We start from the raw sequence: 21,987 nt of genomic DNA on the forward strand, positions 1-21,987 counted from the left end.
AGCACAGTGCCTAAAATGTCCACCCTTTGGGAAAGATAATGATTTTCAGATTTAGGTGACTTAGATTCATGAACTTTGAACACTGTGGAATTTCCTGAGAGACTGGCATACAAAACAAGTCAGTTCCGTTAAAATGGTGAAAATCAATGGAAGTCAAAGGAAGACCATAAAGGTCTGGGACTTAAAGAGAAGGATGTGGCAGAGAAAGTGAAGATCCCCAAGGCTCCCCAAATACATTTTCCAGTATCCCACGGTTGCGCCTCCTTGCTACTGTCAGCTCATTTGGTATCCGATCATCTTGCCTTGTCGTCCGTAACCATGGATACATAATTAGTATACTTCAATCAAAACTGAATCTAGATCAGATTATTTAATATCCTGTAGACTTTGCTCAAGTGGGGGCTATAAAACCACTCCAAAGTAGAAGAATTTCCATCTGATTTAATAAGTCCAATTATGTAGACTTTGGCCAATTATAAAATTCACCTCCTTGACTATAAAAATGCGGTCTAAATAATTTGAAACTGGCTCCGCCGAGCTACAACTTGTTGATTTCAACTCAATATTTTATCGAGGTCATTTAAAAACCAAATACTTTTGGTCAAGCTGCAATGTACCAACTTTGTGTACAAATTAAAAGAGAGTATTTTGTATTCCATGATTCTGTCACAGATCAGAGTATCAGAACAGATGTGGGAACTCTGCCCAAGCTTCTGTCTTCCTATATAACCAATCCTGGATCAGGAAATCAGTCATGCTTGAGCAGCACTCCAGAATGGGATAAGCTCCTCCCTAGGTCCTACTGTTTCAATCTACCAGGAAGTATTTAATCAGGAAAGAATCAAAATCCTCTTTTGGTCTCTAAGGAAAATCCTTCTAATTGTTGATTCATTTAGATAAACAGATGACAGAATGAGAAAACATCTTGTTTCATAGTTAATGCCAGGTAGATTTCAGGGGGGAAATGACTGGGTCTGAGTAAATTCTAATCTGTGTTATAAACTGGTTAAAATCCAAGAGCAAAATTCCCAGTTTCTTTCAAAGAGATCACGTGCCATTTTCTTACTTCAAACAGTCAAGGGATTACCACACTGGAGGTTCTAATCACATTAAACCTCGGATTTCCAGCTATTTTTAGCCTATCCCATTGATGTTCAACTCCAAAGTAATATCAATATAAAACTATCTTTCTAATTCCTAATCCTCCAGGCTATCAGAATTGTTTACAAAACCAATAAAATCCAATTAAAAAAAAAAAAGACTCCCAGTAATTGTTTTCAGGCAAAAGAGTTTGGCGTTCAGCAATTGGCAAAACCAGCCCAAGTTTGTGAAACGGCAATCATAAATCCTACTCCCACATCTCACACAGAGGCTTATAATTTAGTTGAGGAAAACAGGCCCTTCCCCCCAAAAAGGGCAAACATGTTGCCCATGTTTTAAAACATACTATTATAGTACATGTTTGCAATTAGAAATCTGCATTAAAAAAAGAAAGAAAAAAATCTACATCCACAGGAAAGGTTTGATCTATTCAGACACCCCACTAAAAAGGTCAGAAATCTAAAATGAACTTTAGAAAGATCTCCAAGCAGAAACTTAACTCCGATTTCCAAGAATACTTACACTGGATTAGGTTTTTTTTTTTAAGATGGGAAACTCCATTCTCTGGAAAATACTTGTATACAGACAACCTCATTCCCCAATCACTTCAAATCAACCACTTTTCCTCAAATTCTTACCACACACTTAACAATTCCACCCTGTGTGATACCACTGAGCAAAGCAAGACTCAGACGATCAGCCAACTGACCTTTCTAGTAACACCTGTGGGACTCAGCTCACAGCTAGGCTTGGAACATTCACCAACTGCAGCAGGGGTAGGGGTACAAGAGATCTTGTGCCATTTGGCAGAACAGGAAAAAAAAACTTTTTTTAAGCAACATCTCTTTCCTAGCCCAAGGGGTATCTCCTGCAATCGCTATTCCTAACACCACTTGCTCTGTTAGATAGGCCCGTGAGTCTTCGAGGATGAGAGCTGATTCAACATCCACAACCTTTAACTACAGTTCGTTGATAACAGAATAGGCTTTTCTCCTGCATGCCAAGAACAGAGACAACCACACATTTTCCAAAACTTCAAACCATCAATCACAAATAAGCCATGGAAATACTTTGGGATAATGCCACATCTCCCCAGGATTCCCGAGTAGAAAAGGCTCATTACCTTGCTCTCTTCTCCTTCAAACACTGACTGGTGAACGTTGCACGCAAACAGTGAGTTGGGGAGGTCGTTGAAGTCAGTGATTGCTTGAAAGGCTTCCTCTGCAAAACACCGAGTTACAGCCCAGTCTCTGTCTATGCAGCAGAGCAAGAGAAGTCCTCCATCCTCTGGGATGTGCCCCTGCTGCCCCAGGCTCCTCATTCCAATGAAGTAGGATTCTCCCCTCATTCCTGAGGACACAAAGATGGGCATACGTTAGAGTAGACACTGATTCCTAGAGTAGACACACTTGGTTCTAAGCCCATGGTTCTAGAGTGCGTGGGGCAGAGCAGGGGTGTGTGATGAGGAGCAGGGACTAGGAGGAGGAGGAAGACCCAGAAAGTTCACATTATCCCCCTTGATCTCTGAGTCACTATTTCCCATCCAGCTCTGCTTCCAGGCAACAACCCAGTCATCTCTATGATCAAAAAACCCCGCTTAACCAAGATATAAATTGGAGGTGGGCGCTGTAGCCCAGCTGCCCAGCGTTGACTAGATATAGGACCTGGAAAAGATGTAACCTCTCCCGCCTTCGCTACCGTATGAAAATCAAATACAAACAGGGAGGGCTTCGACAAGTTAGATAATGAATTCTGTAACACCACCGCCGCTGCCAGCAACGCTACTGATGCCTATCTTTTACTGAGTTCCAGGAACTGTTCTACATGACTGACATGCATCAACTAACCTATTAAATCTTCGCAACAGTCTATGAGATTGGTACCAATGTTATCCCCATTTTACAGATGGAAAAACTGAAGAACAAAGCAAGGAAGCAACTTTTACTATGTCAGTGATAAAACGGCAGGACTAGAATTCAAACCCAGGGAATCTGGCACCAGAGCTCACTTTCCTGTACCACGGAAATAGAACAGGTCAAAATTAGTGCAAGTTCGTATTTAAGGAAGAATCATCTACTTCATCAGCACCCGAATCCTGACTGTGGTAACTCTAGCAGTTAATGGAGTATCCATAATGAAGACACACACACACACACACACTCACCCCTACCTTCTGCCTGGGATCGTTACTCTAAGTAATTTGTGAATCCTGGGTTTTGAAAATAAGTACTATTATGGTTAATCCACAGGATCTAGATACAGATTCCCTTTCCTCATAGCCCCCGTCACAGAACTTTCATCTTACCTAGCTGTGTTCAATCATTCTATTATTTCCTAACTCCAGCATTTCAAAATTCTACCCAGCTGCAACCAGTTGGAGAGGTTTCTCTTATTTTTTTTTATACTGACACCTTGTAATAGATTTTATCAGCCTCCCCACATATTTTGAGGACAGTAGCTACATTTTTCCTTAGTATCCATTTTCATGCCTGTCATGTTCAGTAATTTCAAGCCCTGAAGGTGAAATAATTTGTCCGTGGGCATACAAGCAAGGCCGACAGACACCTCTAATGTGGCCGCTGGGCCATCTTCAGTAAGTTCCCTTTCCCCAGCCCCAGCATGGCCAAGTACAGGACAGACGGGTGGGACCCACAGAATATCCCTCTGCCCTCATGACATTTGCTGGACACAAATTCTGATCCCCAGACCATAGGGGTTCCCGTGTATATCTCTCTTGAGCTCTGAATGTATCAATCAGGTGATGAGGTTATGTTTTTGTGTCTATTTTTCCTAGAAACAAAGCCCAAGTGGGAATCTGATTGGCATCACTTGATGGCAATATAAATAATGCATTACATATAAAATCTTGGGCCTGGCTGGGACACGAGCCAAAAATTTAAAAATTTGAGGTAAAAACTCTAAAAGCAGATCAACGTAACTGTGGTAAATACAAATCGTTATTCCATATAACATCTAGTAGAACCAGTCCTATATTTTAAAGTTCTTAAAACTCTAATTAATACATTTGCTGTATTTAAGTCAACGAACTATTTTTTTTTTTTAAGATTTTATTTATTTATTTGACAGAGAGAGAGGACAAGCGGGGCGAGCTGCAGGCAGAGGGGGAAGCAGGTTCCCCTCAGAAGCCCGATGTGGGGCTCGATCCCATGACCCTGGAATCATGACCTGAGCAGAAAGCAGATGCTTAACTGACTGAGCCACCCAGGTGCCCCAACAAAGTATTTATTTTATTTTATTATTATTATTTTTTAGGATTTTACTTATTTATTTGACAGAGCACAAGCAAGAGAAACGGCAGAGGGAAAGGGAGAAGCAGGCTCCCCACTGAGCAGGCAGCCCGGTGTGGGGCTTGATCCCAGGACCCTTAATCAACTGAGCCACCCAGGCGCCCCAATTTATTTTAAATAAAACTATAGTACAGCTTTCAAGCTTTGTTTTATTCTATAATTGATCCAAGATATATGAATATTTGTAATTACACAGTACTTATATATGTATTTGTTTTCCTTCATATTAATATTTATACCGCTGCTTCAAATATTTACTGTAATATGCATAATAACCATCATTTATTATTAGAGTACTAATTACTTTAATACTAGGAATAATTACTAAAAGCATTAAAATAGTATTATTTTCATCAATGGATTATAGGAAATCTCTTAATAATGAAGTCAGAATCATCCAGTAGCATGAAATATAGCTATTATGTGTCAATACTGATTTTATTTATTTATTTTATTTATTTGACAGACAGAGATCACAAGTAGGCAGAGAAGCAGGCAGAGAGAGAGGAGGAAGCAGGCTCCCTGCTGAGCAGAGAGCCCGATGCAGGACTCAATCCAAGGACCCTGGGATCATGACCTGAGTCAAAGGCAGAGGCTTTAACCACTGAGCCACCCAGGCACTGCCTGACTTTATTTTTAATCCCGTCCCTCTTATGTAAAATTTTTAAATTAATCAAAATTGATCCCAAAATGTTCCGAAATGTTTTCCGAGAATGTTTCAATTACTCTTTTTCCGAAAGAAATAAAAATCCATTGCTGAACAAATTAATTAAATAGACGGAATATTAAGCTTTACTCGGGGCTCATTTTAATCTACTCAAATAGCCTTAACTTCTGTTCTAAGCTGTAACAATACGATTATCTTCAAGAGACTTTATTTTAAGCTCATTACTTTCAGTGAAGATTTAAAAGGTGAATGCATTTTTGGCAAATAACCTATTCTACTTATACGGAGAAATATTTTAGAAGTCAGAGCTTTGAACAAAGGAACCCTGATTTCTCTTTCCAGTCCCATTACTGAGTCAGAGAGTATCCTGGAGAAGTCCATCAATCACTCGATGACTCAGTTTAAAGGAGAACAAAAACATCTCTCTGCCTCCCCTCCTCTGCAGAGGAGGAAGAAGCAGGGCAATGAAAGAGAAATGGAAGAATTGATCAACATCAGCATTCACCACTACATAAAAGGATAAGTAATATCAAGTATTGTAAAAACACAACATTACGATAATCTCAGGGCAGAACTGTTATTCTTTGGTATTATCACTAACCTTTAGCAAACGCAAGCAAACAGAAATAAAGGGAAGCTCTCAACACCAGAAGAACTCCTAAAAAGAAATGTCAAGGTCTGATACAGCCCCAAAGAACTAGTTTATCTTTAAACTCATTACAAAACCCTGAACTATTGTAAAACAACTTCAAAGCAACAGCTGTCTGTATAGCGTAAGAAGCTTTACACGTATCATCCTCATTTCTAAACCTGAGGTTGGTCATCCAAAAGAGAAGAGCTGCCTTCAGCTCCAGACCCCTCCGTGGGAGTGTTTCCCAACCTCCCCCATGCCTCGTGAACATGACCTCCTTCCTCTGCACGCGCTGAGCACCCTGCACTGCCTTCTCCCAGGGGTCACCCTGCACCCGCGTACTGCTTTACTAGCCCACATCTCAAACCAGACTGGGAGCCTCTTGAGAAGAGAGACTGACCTGTCTTCATCCGTGTATCTTCAGCCCGTTTCATCTAGAAAGGCCTCAAAAGGATGTTTGACGGAATTAAGGAATCATGTAAAAAAGAGTCATCTTCAAAAAATAACAGACAAACCAATGAGTTCTAGTGGTCTTAAAACATATAAAGAAATAATATTTACTCCACATGTATCCACTAACACTGAAAACAACCTGCTGACTTCCAAGTTTAGGTTTAGATTTATAAGATGGAATTTTATAAATGGAAGATAGCAAGAACCACTCAAAGGATTCCTCTAGCTAAAATGAAAAAAGTGCAGAGAATAATTAAAATAATGTATTTTCTTTAATTATACAAGTTCACTGAAGAAAAAACACTAAAAAATTCAGAAAGGTACTTTACAAAGAAAATAAAAGCAAACCATAATCCTACTATCTAGAGAAAATTGTATTAAGAGTTTGGTACATTTAGTTCTAGCGCTTTTTCACATGTGTAATTTCTAAACAAAATTGGGATCCTGCTGTTTCGTATCCCACTTCTTTTTCAAAACACTGATATAATCAAGAACAATTCCCTGTAACATTATATATTCTTTGAAAACACTAATTTTAATGGACACATAGTATCCCAGTGTACGGATCTGTCATCATTTATTTAACCATTCTTCTGTTATTTGACATTTAGAAAGCATAAATTTCCATCATCATGGAATTTATCCACAATTAAAATATAAATGGTCTCCTGGAAGAACCTGAAAACTTCTTCACGTGCAGAGAAGACACATCTTTATAACAGGCTGGAAGGGGCACACTTGGGTTCCACCCCTTCTCAATGTTGCGTGCTTTCTGGACCGTGGTTTTCACATCAGCAAAATGGAGAAAGAATGTGACTTTGTCTATTTTACAGTCTACCGTGAACGTCCAATGAGATGAAGCACATGAATGTCTTTCAAAGCCTCCAAAATAATATGTGAAATGAAAGCTATTTATTACTCCTTCTCAGCTCATCCAGAGCAAGGCAATGGCAGAGGAACCTGGCCCTACTGAGGTGCTTGCCATCCACTACTGTTAAGTGTGGGGACACGTGCATGTCTATGAGGGCTAAACCCATATCATTAAAATGAGAAACCAATAGAGATGCTGCTCCAGTATTTGGTTTGAGTGTGGCTGGTGACTCCAGAAGGGAATAATGACCATAATACAAGAGAGAGCAATGAAAATAGAAAAAAAGCAATGCTGTCCCCCCCAAACGCCACTAACAACACAATAACGATTATAATCCTAGAGAGTTAGTAGCAATGAGAATAATAAATGCTTGAATTTGACTCATTTTAATGAAGGAGGAAGCATGAAGACAGGAAGATTTTCAACTATTTTGCTACAATGTGAAAATGATTTTATCCGAGATCCTCAGATAACCTTATAGCACTTACTAATTAAACATTTAAAGACTTGAAATGAAGACGGTACAGCTCCTTCTATGAAGAGTAGTCCCCTGAAACTTAAAGATGCCCATTCAGTATCAAAGAGTTAGCAAATGAATAAATGTTTGTTGCGCAAATAAGGGAATAAATTCTCCCTCAATAAACAAGAATAATGTATTGCCGGGTTTCTACACAAGGAATGAAGCTTTCCAAAACCCCTACTTTTCATTCCCTGCAAACACTTACTTGGCACACCTGAACCCAGGAGAAGGGACTTCATAAAGGCAGCTGACTCCGTTGGATATCATTACTGTCACAGTGTTATCAACATGCATGAGAGTCGGATTTCTGAATTCAGAATTCCAGAAAAAGTCCACCTTTCTGGGAATAGGGCATATCTCATGCAAATGGAGAGCCATGCATTTGCTCATAGGATTTCTGGTCTAGAAAGTCTTATATACGTCTCAGGGTGCCTGAGTGGCTCAATCAGTTGAGTGGCTGCTTTCATCTCAGGTCATGATCGAGCCCCATGTCAGGCTCCCTGCTCATTGGGGAGCCAGCTCTCGCTCTCCCTCTGCCCTCCCCTTGCTTATGCGTGCTCCCTCTCTTTCTAGTAAATAAAATCTTAAAAAAAAAAGTCTTATATAAGTCTGGATATAAAAGGAGGGGTAATTCCAAATAATCCCATGAGAATAGCAGGGACCCAAGGCAAAAAAAAAAAAAAAAGAAAGAAAAGAAAAGAAAAAGAAAGAAAGAAAAAAAAAACATAAAAAAAACAAAAACAAAACCAGATTTTAAACCTCCACGGAGATGCTCATATTCATACTAGCTTCACTATCAAGTAAAATCAGCCCTTGGAAGGGCTAGGGTGGTAATAATCTCATCTTGAGTCCCCTCAACATGGAGAGAACATCACAGCCGATTCTGAGTACCACTCATTACAGAAAAACTAGAAGTCTTTCTCAGGACATTATTTAGGGTCATCCAAGGGTCAAAAGTCATGTCATCTTGAAAAACAGGGGCATGGGAAGACATAGCCTAGTAACGCATAGGAAAAGGAGTCTTGAGTGAAGTCACAGTGGCCATCACCTTCTGAAAGAGGATATAGAATTTTAGTGTAAGGTGCTAAGAAAGAAGTCAAAGCAGGGAGAAAGAATTCATCTTCATGAAAGGTGCCACAGATCTTTCAACAATTCGGGCTGAAATCGAAATGTCCTGCCTCGTGTCTTAGTGAGCAACTTGTATGAGTGAGAGCCAACGAGTCAGTTCCACAGAGCAAGGGACAAACATCCGGTGGGATGTCAGAGGGATGTCAGAGGGAATCCGAGGACCAGGGGGCTGGCTGGCTGGCTGCATTTCTGTTATGGTCTCTTCTCACCTGGAAATTTTTATCTTTTCCCGATTAGAAGAAAATACACAGAAGAGGAAACTATCTCTGGGTTTAACGATGCTCAAGAAAGGGAAATTTATAACCTTTAACAAAAGTTTTCTCTGGTGTTAAAACCTTTAATTAGATACTCTTATTTGCCTATGTTTTTCATTTTTCAGGTTATTCAAACCAGAAAGTGAGAATTTTTTAAATAGTAAATAATGACCCACAAAGGGGAAAAAATGAGCTAGACTTAAAAAAAAAAAGCAACTTATATTGGGTTTATTTTTCCTTAGAAAAAAGAATATTAAAGATTTAACTTGTCTGTTTTTCAAATGAGGAACAGGAATGTAAGACTTTTTGCAATAAGAGCAATAAACAGGGGGAAGAAATGCCTCAATACCATGTTACGGCCAGCTGAGCAGGATAAATAAGGAAAGAGAATAGCTGGAAATGATTAATGAATAATTCACTTTGACTTTAAGTTCAATTTTGATTGAAAAACAAGTCAAAGGATTATGGGAGTTTTGTTGGTTGGAAGGACTTTAAGAATGACAATGCCCAGTGGAGCAACAAAGAATCCAATGTTGCGTTAATAGAGAAGAAATGTCTACAGCTACTCTTTTTTAAGTTGACTATAAGGTTAAATGAATCCAGTTCAAATTTTTAAAGAATAGACGACTCAACGTTTTACAGTATTTAAAATCCCTTCAGCTCTAAAATTGATTCTTTGATGATAGCTGGACAAAACAAGCTTATTAGAAGAAAAATTTTATATGAAAAACAATAATCATTTTAAGTTAAATCATATCCTCAGCTATCATTTTTGGCCTGGACAAATGGGTAAAGTCTTTTTGATGCCGTTTTGGTATTTTAATATCTAGACCCTCTCAGGGATACACCAGGCCTTTTGTTCATTTTTGTCCATCTTAAAGGGAGACTGAAGTATAATATTAGTAACAACAAACCATCCCAGCCATCCTGACATACAAAGGAGAGACATGATATTCTTAGGCTCTGCTCCACAGAAACCCATTAGAGCTCTTTCTTAAATATAATGGGACCTATTTAATTCAGCGACAGAATTTTCATACCTGCTGAGTTGCGTGAACTTCATGCTATTCTTGATACCATTTGGGATCAGTCCTGAAAGAATCAGGAACATGCAGTTTCCACTCATGGTTTCCAAAGAAAATTATCCACATTCCTCAGTCATGGCTCCCTCTAGGACATGTTCTGGCACCGCTGTTCTACCTTAAGCTCCCACAGAAAAATAATTCAATTAACTCAGTTCCCCTAAGGAAGCAGCTTCTTATGAATCTTCATGAAATTGGAGAGGAGGGGGAATTGTTTCCATCATCTCCTTTTGTACTGGATTCTACAGGAGTAATGGGTCTACGACTTGACCAGAATAATGTGCATGCAGGGTTTTAATGCCTGTGGTCTGCCAGGAAGATGTGCACATCCTCAATATTCTTCCAGTGGACAAAATAAAAAAGGAAAGAGGAAACTCAAATTTCTCAGGGTCAGATGGAATAAGGAGATAAGGAATTTTTATTCCACTCCCACAACACTGAGATCAACAAGAAAATGGGTTTCAAATAGGCTTGTTGCAGGAGAAGAGTGAAGTAGAGAAAACACCACTTTTTATGAAAGGTTAGAGGATTGAGGAGGCTCTTCTTAACAATGGGAAAAATCTATATGCACAAAGAATGACCTACAAAGAACCATAGATTTATTAAAGAAAATAAGCAATAATTAGAACATACCACCCAAAAGAGAAGAGCTTTGGTCATTGTATTAGTCAAGGTCCCCAGGAAACAGATGGCATGCTCAAATTGGGATCGTTTGAAAAGAGTTTAATAAAGCAGCTGTTTGCAGAAGTGCAGGCGGGATATAAGGAAACCACAAAAGGTATTTCAAAACCCTGGGTTAGCACTATCCCTAGACCTCAAGAGGTGGGAAGCGGGGAGAGGTTTTCAGAATGGGGACACACCAGGGAGCACAAGCAGACGACTCCTGACACATCTTTGGTTGAGGGGTATAGCCAATCCACAGTGGCACCACAAAGAGGAAAACAGAGGGCGCACTATCCCCATCTTGCTCTCTTTCTATGACCTGCTGGCACCTTCCATTGGCCAAACCCAACTGCAAACCAGAGGGCAAGGGAACTATAGTGGGGAGTACATGGCTCAGCCATTGGGAGCACAGAGCACAACAGGAAGCGATGGAGAGAGAGGTTCCTGGGATCAAGTGAAGAGATCAAGCGCAGTCTTCGTAACTGGATAGTCACCTAAACGTTTCATAGGTTAACTTCAATAGAACGTAATTTAAGCATTTAAACCCGAGGCATTTGTAAATGACAGGTCAAATCAGCCTGCATGATGCAGTCTTGTATTTACTATTTCTTACCATATGTACCATTTCTTTTTTTTTTTAAGATTTTATTTATTTATTTGACAGAGAGATTACAAGCAGGCGGAGAGGCAGGCGGAGAGAGAGAGAGAAGAGGAAGCAGGCTCCTCGCTGAGCAGAGAGCCCGACGTGGGGCTCGATCCCAGGACCCTGGGATCATGACCTGAGCCGAAGGCAGAGGCTCAACACACTAAGCCACCCAGGTGCCCCCCATATGTACCATTTCTTACTGTATTTGTCACTCTGTTTTTTTTTTTTTTTTAAGAAGAGGAAGAGAGAAAGGGGAATGAGCAACAATGTGTGTGCACCATTGTGGACTATGTATCTTGAGCCCCGTGTGGAGGCAGAAAACAGTCCTTTCATTATTGCTGTCAGAAGAAGCTTAAAGAAAGCCCCAAGCCTCTCGAAGAGCCTAGCAATTATATGCAAAATAACTTTTCACAGGAGGATAGCACTTCAAAAGTGAGCAGCAAAGCGGGTGAAGGTTGCTATGGTAGCTAAGAAGTCCGATTTATCCTGACATCTTTCACCTGCTTTCAGAGCACTGGGGAGAAACACTGTGAGAAGGATCTACAGCAGAGATGGAGAGATGGGGCACTCTGTCTCCGAGAAAATCCAGCCAAGGATCAGAGCTGTGCAGACCTAAATGAGAAAGAAAAGGCAGACTGGAAGGCTGCTCAGAGGGGCGGGGGAGGGATACAGAGCTGCTTGGAACTCATTAGGAGGCCAAGGACACAGGTAGCACTCTCTCTGATAAGATTAGCAGAGGACAATCAGCTTGATTGTAAACTCTTTTTAATGCAAGAGGGCAAAGGAGGAAGAGAGACAAATATCTTTATTTCTGTGCCCAGCACACAATATGCTATTTTTTTCCCCTCAAATGCAGCTAAATGTCCATGGCACCTCCACGTTAAAAACCTTCCGTAACTCCCTAAGATCTATCAAATTCAATAAAAACCATTTTGGGGCCCAGCAAACCAGAACCCCCACAAGAAGACAACAGTCTTCCTGTCGAAATGTAACTACTCTCTCCCTAGCACGGAAAAGGAAGTCCTAGTCTCAGCACCAAGTTCCAGCTCCATCAGCAATGACCACAACAGCATCAATTACTGACGGCTCCTTTGCTGGGTGGCCCTCAACGACTTCCTTGAGCTTTCCTCCCTTCTCAGCTTTGCTCCTGCCAGCCCCCAGGCCCACCCCGCACCATGCCACTCATGCTGAAGTCACTTCTGGGGCTGCTGCCTTCAGACCCCACTCTTGAGCCCCAGTGCACGAGATGAGATCATCCCTGAGAGACCCCATTGTCTTGTGTTTGTCCCACCTCTCGAGACACTTCTTTTGTCTTACTTTCCCCTCACTGTTGAGGGCAGGGGCTGTGGTTGGGTCTTCCCCACCTCAATAACCCCAGGAGCTGCTAAACAGGACACCATCCTTGGAAGGTGGCCTTTCTCGAACTGAATGGAGATCAAGTTCTGAATGTGATTCTCAGCTTCCCAACATACTAGCTGCCTATCCTTGGAAAGTAACTTAATGTCTCTGGGTTCAGTTTCCTTATCCATAAAGCAGCGTTAAAAAGAAAACCAAGGTGCCCAAACTGGCACCCCTTACGCCAAGGCCAAGTCAACAAACGTGGGCTTAATACTAAGCTAATTGTAGTTTCAACCTCCCCCCTAGATGAGGTCTTAACCAGTTAGTCAGGAATTTTCTGATCAGCACCCATGGTAACCTGTCCCATGGGCCCTCTCCAAACCCCACCACCCCAATGGAAGATATGGCCACCCAGGAAGAGGAAGGTGATCTTGCCTGAAACAATCCTATTTGTCCTGTGGCTAATAACTTTCCTGTCCCACCCTCCTTCCCATAAATACCCCCCATGTTGTACAACTCTTTGGAGCTCTCCTCTACTTGTTAGATGGGAGGCTGCCCAATGCCTGAATCACTTAATAAAGCCAATTAGATCTTCAAATTTACTTAGTTGAATGATTCTGCTTTAACAATGGGGAACAGGATGGTATCCGTTAGGGTGCCGGTTTGAGGATTTCCTCGCTAACACAAATAAAGCATTTACAACAATGACTGGGACACACTGTGAGGGCTCAAGAAATGCTAACAGTTTTTAGTATTGGCCACCTTAGTCCTCAACAGAGCAACTCCTTAACTGTCTCTCACATGACGTCATCTTCTCCTTCCTAGAGTCATCCGTCTCTTCACACAGAAAGACACAGAGCATAGAGGAAAGCAAAGGGTGGGCTTTTGGAGTTGGTCTGTCAGGTCTGGATCCTGGCACTGCTACTTTCTCACTGTGTGACCTTGGGGCATGTTACTGAACATCTCTGGGCAGCGTATGCAGTCCGGGGACTGTAAGAGCACCAACTTCATAGGGTTATTACAGGGACTAAACACACCCTTCCTCCACTCCCAAATACCCAAATTTTGGGTGAGTATTCTATTGTTTTCAGGTCTTTAGAAGAGGCTGTTCTTCTATGGTAAGAAATCCAAGAACTCAAGTCAGACAGACCCGGGTTCAAACCCCAGCTCTCCACCCACTGCTGACTGGTGGTGGTGGCTGGGCTCTGGGGTCTCGGTCTGAATCCTCCTTCCACAGCCATTTCACTTGGTGATTTTAGGCAAGCTGGTTTCACTCACGAAGCCTCAGTTTCCAGAGCTGTAAATCAGGACTATTAAGAGCTTCTTTTTAGGAGCACCTGGGTGGCTCAGTGGGTTAGAGACTCTGCCTTCAGCTCAGGTCATGATCTCAGGGTCCTGGGATCAAGCCCCGCATCGAGCTCTCTGCTCAGCGGACAGCCTGCTTCCTCCTCTCTCTGCCTGCCTCTCTGCCTACTTGTGATCTCTGTCTGTCAAATAAATAAATAAAATCCTTTAAAAAAAAGTTTCTTTTTTTTTTTCAATGATTTTTTCCATTAGAGTAAGTGCACTCCATAATCCCCATCCCCTATTTCTCCCATCTGCCCACCCACCTCCTCTCTGGTAACCATCAGTTTGTTCTCTATAACTAAGAGTCTGTTTCCTGGTTTGTCTCTCTCTCTCTTGTGGGGGGGCGGCTGGGGGAAGAGAAGGCTATTAAGAGGTTCAAGTGAGAGCATGCTGGTGAAGAAACTAGGCCAGAGACAGCTGCTATCATCACTCAGGAAATGCCAGCATTTGCTACGACCACTGGCTTGCACTTGTTAATCGTATTAATGGTAGGTTGCAACTCTAACTGCTTACCTGTTCTCAGATAATTGCTTACTTTCCCAGGAAAGCACACTTGGTGTTAGACCCAGGGTCTGATACAACTTTAAGAGCAAGAATTAGGACTTTGCTGGAATTTCTCAGCCCGTGTATTTAGCTTGCTAATACATGTTCCCTGCTGCAGACTGAAAAGTGTCACTTGCCATTCTCTTTCCCTTCAGCACCCTTCTCCAACTCAGCTAAAAATGCCACCAGTGCTCAACGAGGCTCCGGGTACTTTACAGAGAAGTTCTCCCCCGCCTGCTGGAGGCCCCCCAACACCAGCCATGCGCCTGGGAGGGCTGCCCAGCGCCTCCTCTCCGCTTGCCCTGCTTGCCTCTCTGCACATGCGTTGTTATTTACAACATTTGGCAAAGGGAGCCCTTTTATTGACGTTTTTCATCTCCTCCCATATGCTGAGCATGCTCGCTTCTTCCTGTAATGCCTGGCACCCAGCATGGCTCCTGATCCGCTGTCTCGCTGGCAAGACGAATGGAATGAAACACTCCAGCCTCCACCCAGAGCTATAGCTATGCTATTCTCCTGATCATTCGGCCCCTCCCTCCTCTCCCCCTACCTCCCTGTCCTAATAGATGTCCCAGGGCTTTGTTCACCTTTGATTGCCACTTTCTCAACTGAGGGTCTTCCTGAGTCTCAGGTGTTCGTGGTCTCCTGCCGTGCTCAATTCAGGTTGTGTGTTCCCACCGCCCCTTCCTTACCATTCACTGCTGGCACATTTACCAATTCAGTCCTGATCTGAAGGAAAGTCACAGCCCTAACAGCTTCAGGTCACTTTTAAAATCCTTCCCTTTTTATACCTTTTTGGTTGAAAATGTTCATTCTTTCTCCCTCTCCCCTCTCCCTCTTCCAAGCGTACAAGCGTACTATCTATTAGGTTCCTACAGGAGCTAATCCTGACAGGACCGCTGCATTGCACAGCAGAGAGTATCTTCTCCTTTCTAGACGCAGCAGCCTGCCCTCGGCCTGTTCAACCCGGGACCCCAACTGGAGAAGCCAACAGAGGCTGGCCAGTGTCCTCCACATTGTCAGAAACTCACAGTTCAGGAGGATCCAAAATTAGTCCCCCACTTCTGGTGCCATGTGTTGTTGACAAGACAGAGCTGACCCAGATTCCAGCTTAGGAAAAAAAAAAAAAACAACAAAAACCTTCATTAAAGTCCTTTCTGGCCTGCTGCAACTGGGACCAGTTACTTTGAGAGGCCAGCTCACCCCTTCTCTCACTCTGCCAACAACTCCTCGGGGGCCAGGCTCACAGAGAACCTATATTGTCGGGAAGGTCTCTGGTAGAGACCAACAGAAGGTTTAGGGAGAGACACTGAATCAGCGGAAGCCACAGGTCGTGGATTAATCACTCGACATACCTTTTAAGAACTGGTGGCCGTCTTTGCTCTATACCATAAGGCCTCTACGGGGCCCGATGCCAAGGGCCATGCTTGAAACGAAGTGGGAACTCACTGAAACTCAAATAAAAACTTGAAAGTACAAAAAGGAAAATAAGACATGAAAGGGTAGGAGGATAAACATCATCTCTCTACTTGTCCAAAAGAGCAGATGGAAAGGCTTGTACCTTTAATGAGCGGAAATCATCATGGCAGCCATCAGGAAAATCAAGGGCAGATTCACCACTGTAGCTGCGGACTCCAGACAAGTACGACTAGAACAGTCTGAGGGGCCTGCCAAGCATTCCAGCATGGTTCTGGAAGCTCTCTATATCAGGGTAGAACACTAGGGCCCCTTCAACTTGCTGCTCTTCTAGCCAATCCCGGAACCACTCCCCATGTTTAACTGGAAAACAGCCAACAAATTCGAAGCTTCTCATTAAGATGTCAAAGCTTCTTATTAAGATGGTCAAAGACCCCACTGGATCCCTACAGCCTAACTCAGTACAGGGGAAGTAGGAAAGATGAGAGACATTATTTTAGGCTAGTGTGGCTTTTTGAGAAACCGCTGCTGTTTGTCTCTTTTTATAGCTACCTAATAGTTCTGCCTTTTTGGTGACAATGTCTGTCACAGAGCAGATGCCCAAAAATACTTGTTCCACCAACCCAGACAATCCTTCATTTTCCTTCTCTCCACCAGTTCACATACTTTCTCATCTCCTCCATTTCTTAGAACTGGGTTTTTCCTTCTTCCAAACAGAACCTTGATATATTTTTTTTTACTTCCAATGTACAATTGCCTCAAACACTAAACATAAAGCACTAAAAATGTACTCAGTGGGGACGTCTAGGTGGCTCAGTCGGTTAAGCATCTGACTGTTAATTTTGGCTCAGGTCATGATCTCGGGGTCATGGGATCGGGCCTGTGCTGGGCTCCCTGATGGGTGCGGATCCAGCTTGAGATTCTCTCTCTCCCTTTCCCTCCACCCCTCCCCTGCAGTTCATGCACACCTGTGTGCGTGCTCTCTTCCTCCCTCTTAAAATAATATAAAACATAAAATAACATAAAATAAAATAAAAATGTACCCAGTGGAAAAAAAAAAAAAAGAAAAAAAAATGTACCCAGTGAATGGGTATTTTTAAAAGGACGCAGGAAGGACATCACATGAGGGGAAAAGAAAACAAGTGTAATGATCACTTAAAGATGGCTTGCCCTTGACATGGACATGGGGAGCGTAAAGTGTGGCTGCAACACGCACAGCTCAGTCTTTGTTCCCCTCCTTCCTAGTGCTGTCACCCTCCACACCATCAGGCACGGATACCTTTCAGAGGACTCCCCCAGTCTATTAAAACCTGGGTAGCACATTAGTACAGGCCCCCTGTCATTTCATATATTTTACGCAGAGATGTCAGGACTCTGTCTCTGAGGAAGATGGAAGTGGGTGGGCCATGCTGGTATCTAGAAGAAGGACGAATCAGGTAAAAGAGGCCAGCAGGGAAGGGGGCAAAGGCCCACAGCTGGAGGACTGGGTGTGTTTGGGGAACAGGTGGGAAGCTTCTGTAGTTGCAGTATGGTGAGGAAGGGAGGGTGGCAGGAAGCGAGCCCAGAGGGAAAGCAGGAGTCCAGGACATGCGCTACTCTTGGTAGTACAAGGACTTGGAGACGACTTGGCTTTTTACTCCAGGGATTTTGAATAAAGGAGTTCGTGAATTCACTTATGTTTACAAATAATTTCTTTGGCTGCTCTTTGGAGAATAGACCAAGAGAGCAAGGACAATTAGGAATCTACTGCCAGGACTTCAGACAGGAGATAATGGTGGTAGACACCAAACAGGTAGTTGAAATAGCGAGAGGCAATAGGATTCCAGAGAGTTTTAATGCACTAGCATTATTTGCTGATGGACTGGATATAGAGCAGGGGAAGATTCAAGGATAAAGCCACAGTGTTGACCTTAGCACCTAGAAGCATGAAGCTGCGATTTACGAAGATAGAGAAGACTATGGAAGTTCACATTGGGACTTTTAAGGAGAAGATTCCTATCATTCATCTCAGTGATGAGCAGTTAGTGCTGAGTTAGAATTCAGTGGGGAGGGGGAGAGCATACATGATACTTATAGCCATAGGACTGGACAAGGGGGTTTAGGGACAGAGGAAGTCCAAGATCTGAGTCCTGGAACACACTAGCATCTTACAAGAATCACAATGGTAGCATCTCCTGGGTGTGTTGCAACAATTTGATGAGATAATACATGTAAAGCACGTAAAATACTGCTGAGAACCTCCTTCAACAATCAATAATCATACACACTTTTCCCCACCAGCCAGACTCTACTAGAGCACCAATCCCAAGTCCCTGGGCCCTGGACCTGGTAGAATTCCTTCTCATGTTGCATGGTAACAAGGGGGGTGGGAAAAAGGAAATCCTGTCCCCAGGAAGGCTAGAAGAAAAAAACTATCTTGCTTGCATTCCAACATGGAATTCTGAACATTTTCCTGCCACAACATAGATAGTTTCTAAGTTTCTAAAAACCAAAAATCTGGTATTTTTAATCAAATACATCATGCACACAATAGCCTTTTGGACTAGCCAGCCCGGGGGACCTGGTCATAATTTCTGACATTCCTCCAAGAAAATACTTTTCAAATTCCAAACCACCCAATAGAAACCTACATTTTAAAAGGTGGTAGGTGCCTCCTAACATAAAAGCATCATATAAATTCTAAAAGTGGATATATGGGCACCTTCTTTTCACAGCAACATTCTGTGACCTATAGCTATATTTTAGATACCCAACAGCAACTAACAAAGTCCAGAGATAGTCCCTTTGTAGCTCCTGTCTTAGTTTAATCCTTGACTCTCCTCACTCCCCTGCCGCCCGTACTCACCCAGGCAACAAACAGGCCACCAAAAAATTTTAACTCCAAGATGAATTCCCTGTCATACTGTATTTCTCCATCAAAGCCCTAATCTAGCTGTCCTGTAACTTTTTTTTTTTAAAGATTGTATTTATTTATTTGACAGAGATCACAAGTAGGCAGAGAGGAGGAAGCAGGCTCCCTGCTGAGCAGAGAGCCCGATGTGGGGCTCCAACCCAGAATCCTGGGATCATGACCCGACCCGAAGGCAGAGGCTTTAACCCACTGAGCCACACAGGCGCCCCAAGTCCTGTAACTGTTTAATTGCCTTCTTTCCAATGAAGTCTGCAAATGCTGGGCTGTATCTATAAAACCTAGCTGGGAATCACTAGAATCTCTCGAATGAATGGGGAAATCAAAACTTAACCTCGTGTTAGCCCACTCCAAGACATACAGGCCTCCTTGAAAGAAAAAGGAATCCAGAGGACTCTTCCAAATGAATTACCCAAATCAATGTGAGAAGGAAGGTACAGGAGGACCATTCTTCTGATGTAATCAGATATGGATATTTATATCCAGAGTAGAACTACCAGGTGTGGCTTTTAGCAGCCCAGAGAGAAGGAAAGTATTCACAGGACTAGCATCAGGGCTGCCTTTGAGTATCAAGCTTCAAGTCTGTAGTTTTTGCTTAAATGACAATATGATTTCCCTAGGCTTCAAGTTCTGAACAATCAGCCGTCATGCTTTAGGACAATTTGATGACATGCACGCGTGCATTCTGTTGCTATAAACCATATTTAAATGTACACATACATTTATGTCTTCTCCCATTAACGTGGAAATTCCTAAAGTATACCCGTGCTTCTTCTCCTTTCTTCTCCTATAAGCAACACCTTATGGTACAGTTTGATTCACCAAGATCAATTATGACCCTACTCTATAGCTTCTCAATGGCAAGGATTATGTTACACACACATACACACACAGAGTCCTAAATCTCAATACCCAGCATACAACAGACACTCAACGTCTTGTGAACTGAATTAATTGGCTGCCTCTGCTACTTTTTTCTTCTCTTTATTCTCTTTTTTTAAGATTTTATTCATTTGACAGAGCGCATGTGCACGCACACACATGCACGCACACACTCGAGAGAGAGAGAGAATAAGCAAAGGGAAGTAGCAGGGAGAGGGAGAAACAGACTCCCCAGTGAGCAGGGAGCTCTATGCTGGGCTTGATCCCAGGACCCTGGAATCATGACCTGAGCCAGAGGCAGACACCCAGGCAAATGAACCACCCAGGTGCCTCTCTCTTTATTATTTTTAACAACAAACTATAATTTATAAGTCACCAATAAGATCTCAGAATTCTAATGATCTGGATTCATCCATGTGACCACCAGGAACCTATAGTAATCACAGGACAATATCATGCCCATCACTGACAGGGCCAGTGCTCTATAGGCTCAGCCCGGGTATGGCCTCAGGAATATTTTCAACATGAAACCACAGGTTATCTAAAACTAACATGAGAGCTGGCCGGTTGGCTCAGTTGGTTAGAGCATGGTGCTAATAAAACTAACATGGGATTTTTTTTGTCACCTGATAATTGTCAGATCAATCATTGAAATATTTTTACAGTAGATAATGAAAGACTGCTGGTGTAAGATATCCAAGGGAGGTAAACCATTTTCTGCTGTAATTCCATCTTTATGAGCACTGTTTACATAACTCCTCAAGAAAAGAAGTGAGAACGAATTTATAAAACAGAGATACTTTTTAACTTTTGGCTATTACATATAACCTTCCATACGCCTCCTTTAAGATTATGTATTGAGAACCTACTGTGCGCAAAGATCTCTTAGATGATTTGGAGTTGGACAGAAAGACTCACTCATGAGCAGGTGGAAAGGAGAGGGCACCCTGATAACACACAAACACGCAGACCCAGGATGGAGGGAGCAACGAGGATGAGGTGAGTATCAGAAGATAGGAATAAGCAGCCAGTGCTCTGGGTTTCAAAGGAGGCAGGGATCCAGATGGAGGGGAGAATCCGAAAATGATTTAGAAGCAGGCAGTATTAGGGAATAGAGAGTGAGAAGGCAGCAGACTTCTAGGGAAAGGGCAGGGGAAGGAGAGTGGGAAGAGGCGGAGAACACTCTAGGCTGGAGGAAAATCTTGAGCAAATGCCTGGGAGAGGGAGAGCTCCAGGAATATTCAGAAAATTACAGCAGTCTAGACTCAGGCATGGGAGAGAGGTAGGGGTGAGGCCATCTTGTCATGTACATTGCAGACATAAAATCTGCATCCTGCTGATTGGTAAAAGCCAGAGGTGGGGAATGTTGTTGAAGCAGCAGAGTACTATTTGAGATACTCATCTGAACACAAATCCCAAGAACTCAGCTAAGGGTGAGAGGGGCATATGGCTGGAAGTGGCCCGAAGCAGCTATCAACAGGGTTCTGCAAGAAGTGTCTGGGACAAAATGGGGCTCCCTGTTCTCCAAATTCATATGTTAAGCCCTAGACCCCACTTCCGCTCTATTTGGAGATGGGACCTTTAGGAGGTAATCAAGGTTAAAAGATGTCATAAAGTGGGGCCCCCATCTGATAGGACTGCTGGTTTTATGAGAAGAATAAGAGCACACACAGAGCAGGGATCATAGAAACACAACAAGAAGGCAGCTGTCTGCAAGGCAGGAAGGGAGACCGCACCAGGCACCCAACTGCTTGACACCTTGGTCTTGGACTTCCTCCAGCAAGCAGAGAAATACATCTCTCTTGTTTAAGCTGCTCAGACTATGGTATTTTGTTACGGCAGCCCACTCAGACCACTACAGATTCAGGAACTCAGAATGGAGTGCTGCTGTAACAAATACCTTAAACGATGAAAGCGGCTTTGGAACTGGGTACTGAATAGGGGCTGGAAAGTTTTAAGGTGCATGGTAGGAAAGGTGGGACTGCCAGGAAAGGACTCCTGGTAGACATGTGGATGTTAATGGCGATTTCAATGACAGCTCCGAAAGAGAAGAGGACAGCTAGAGAGAAAGCTTCCACCTTTGTTTTTTGTTTCCTTTTGTTTTTAAGATTTTATTTGACAGAGAGAGAGACAGAGAGACAGAGAGGGAGGGAACACAAGCAGGGGGAGTGGGAGAGGGAGAAGCAGGTTCCCGCTGAGCAGAGAGCCCAATGTGGGGCTCCATCTCAG

The 21,987-nt window shown here is 42.8% G+C and overlaps 1 protein-coding gene across 3 annotated transcripts in view; it reads right to left on the minus strand.

Annotated features, from left to right (window-relative positions):
• The window catches only part of RCAN2 (regulator of calcineurin 2), a 273,404-nt gene that overhangs the window by 229,466 nt on the left and 21,951 nt on the right, over positions 1-21,987 (minus strand). For all 3 annotated transcript variants that reach the window (XM_046005658.1, XM_046005660.1, XM_046005661.1), the window contains one exon: positions 2,225-2,451. In XM_046005658.1, coding sequence (XP_045861614.1) covers positions 2,225-2,449 — 225 coding nt within the window. In that variant the 5' untranslated portion in view covers positions 2,450-2,451. The remainder of the gene's footprint in view (positions 1-2,224; positions 2,452-21,987) is intronic.

This window comes from Meles meles, chromosome 5 (genome assembly GCF_922984935.1).
Source record: "Meles meles chromosome 5, mMelMel3.1 paternal haplotype, whole genome shotgun sequence".
In the NCBI taxonomy this organism is placed as follows: domain Eukaryota; kingdom Metazoa; phylum Chordata; class Mammalia; order Carnivora; family Mustelidae; genus Meles; species Meles meles.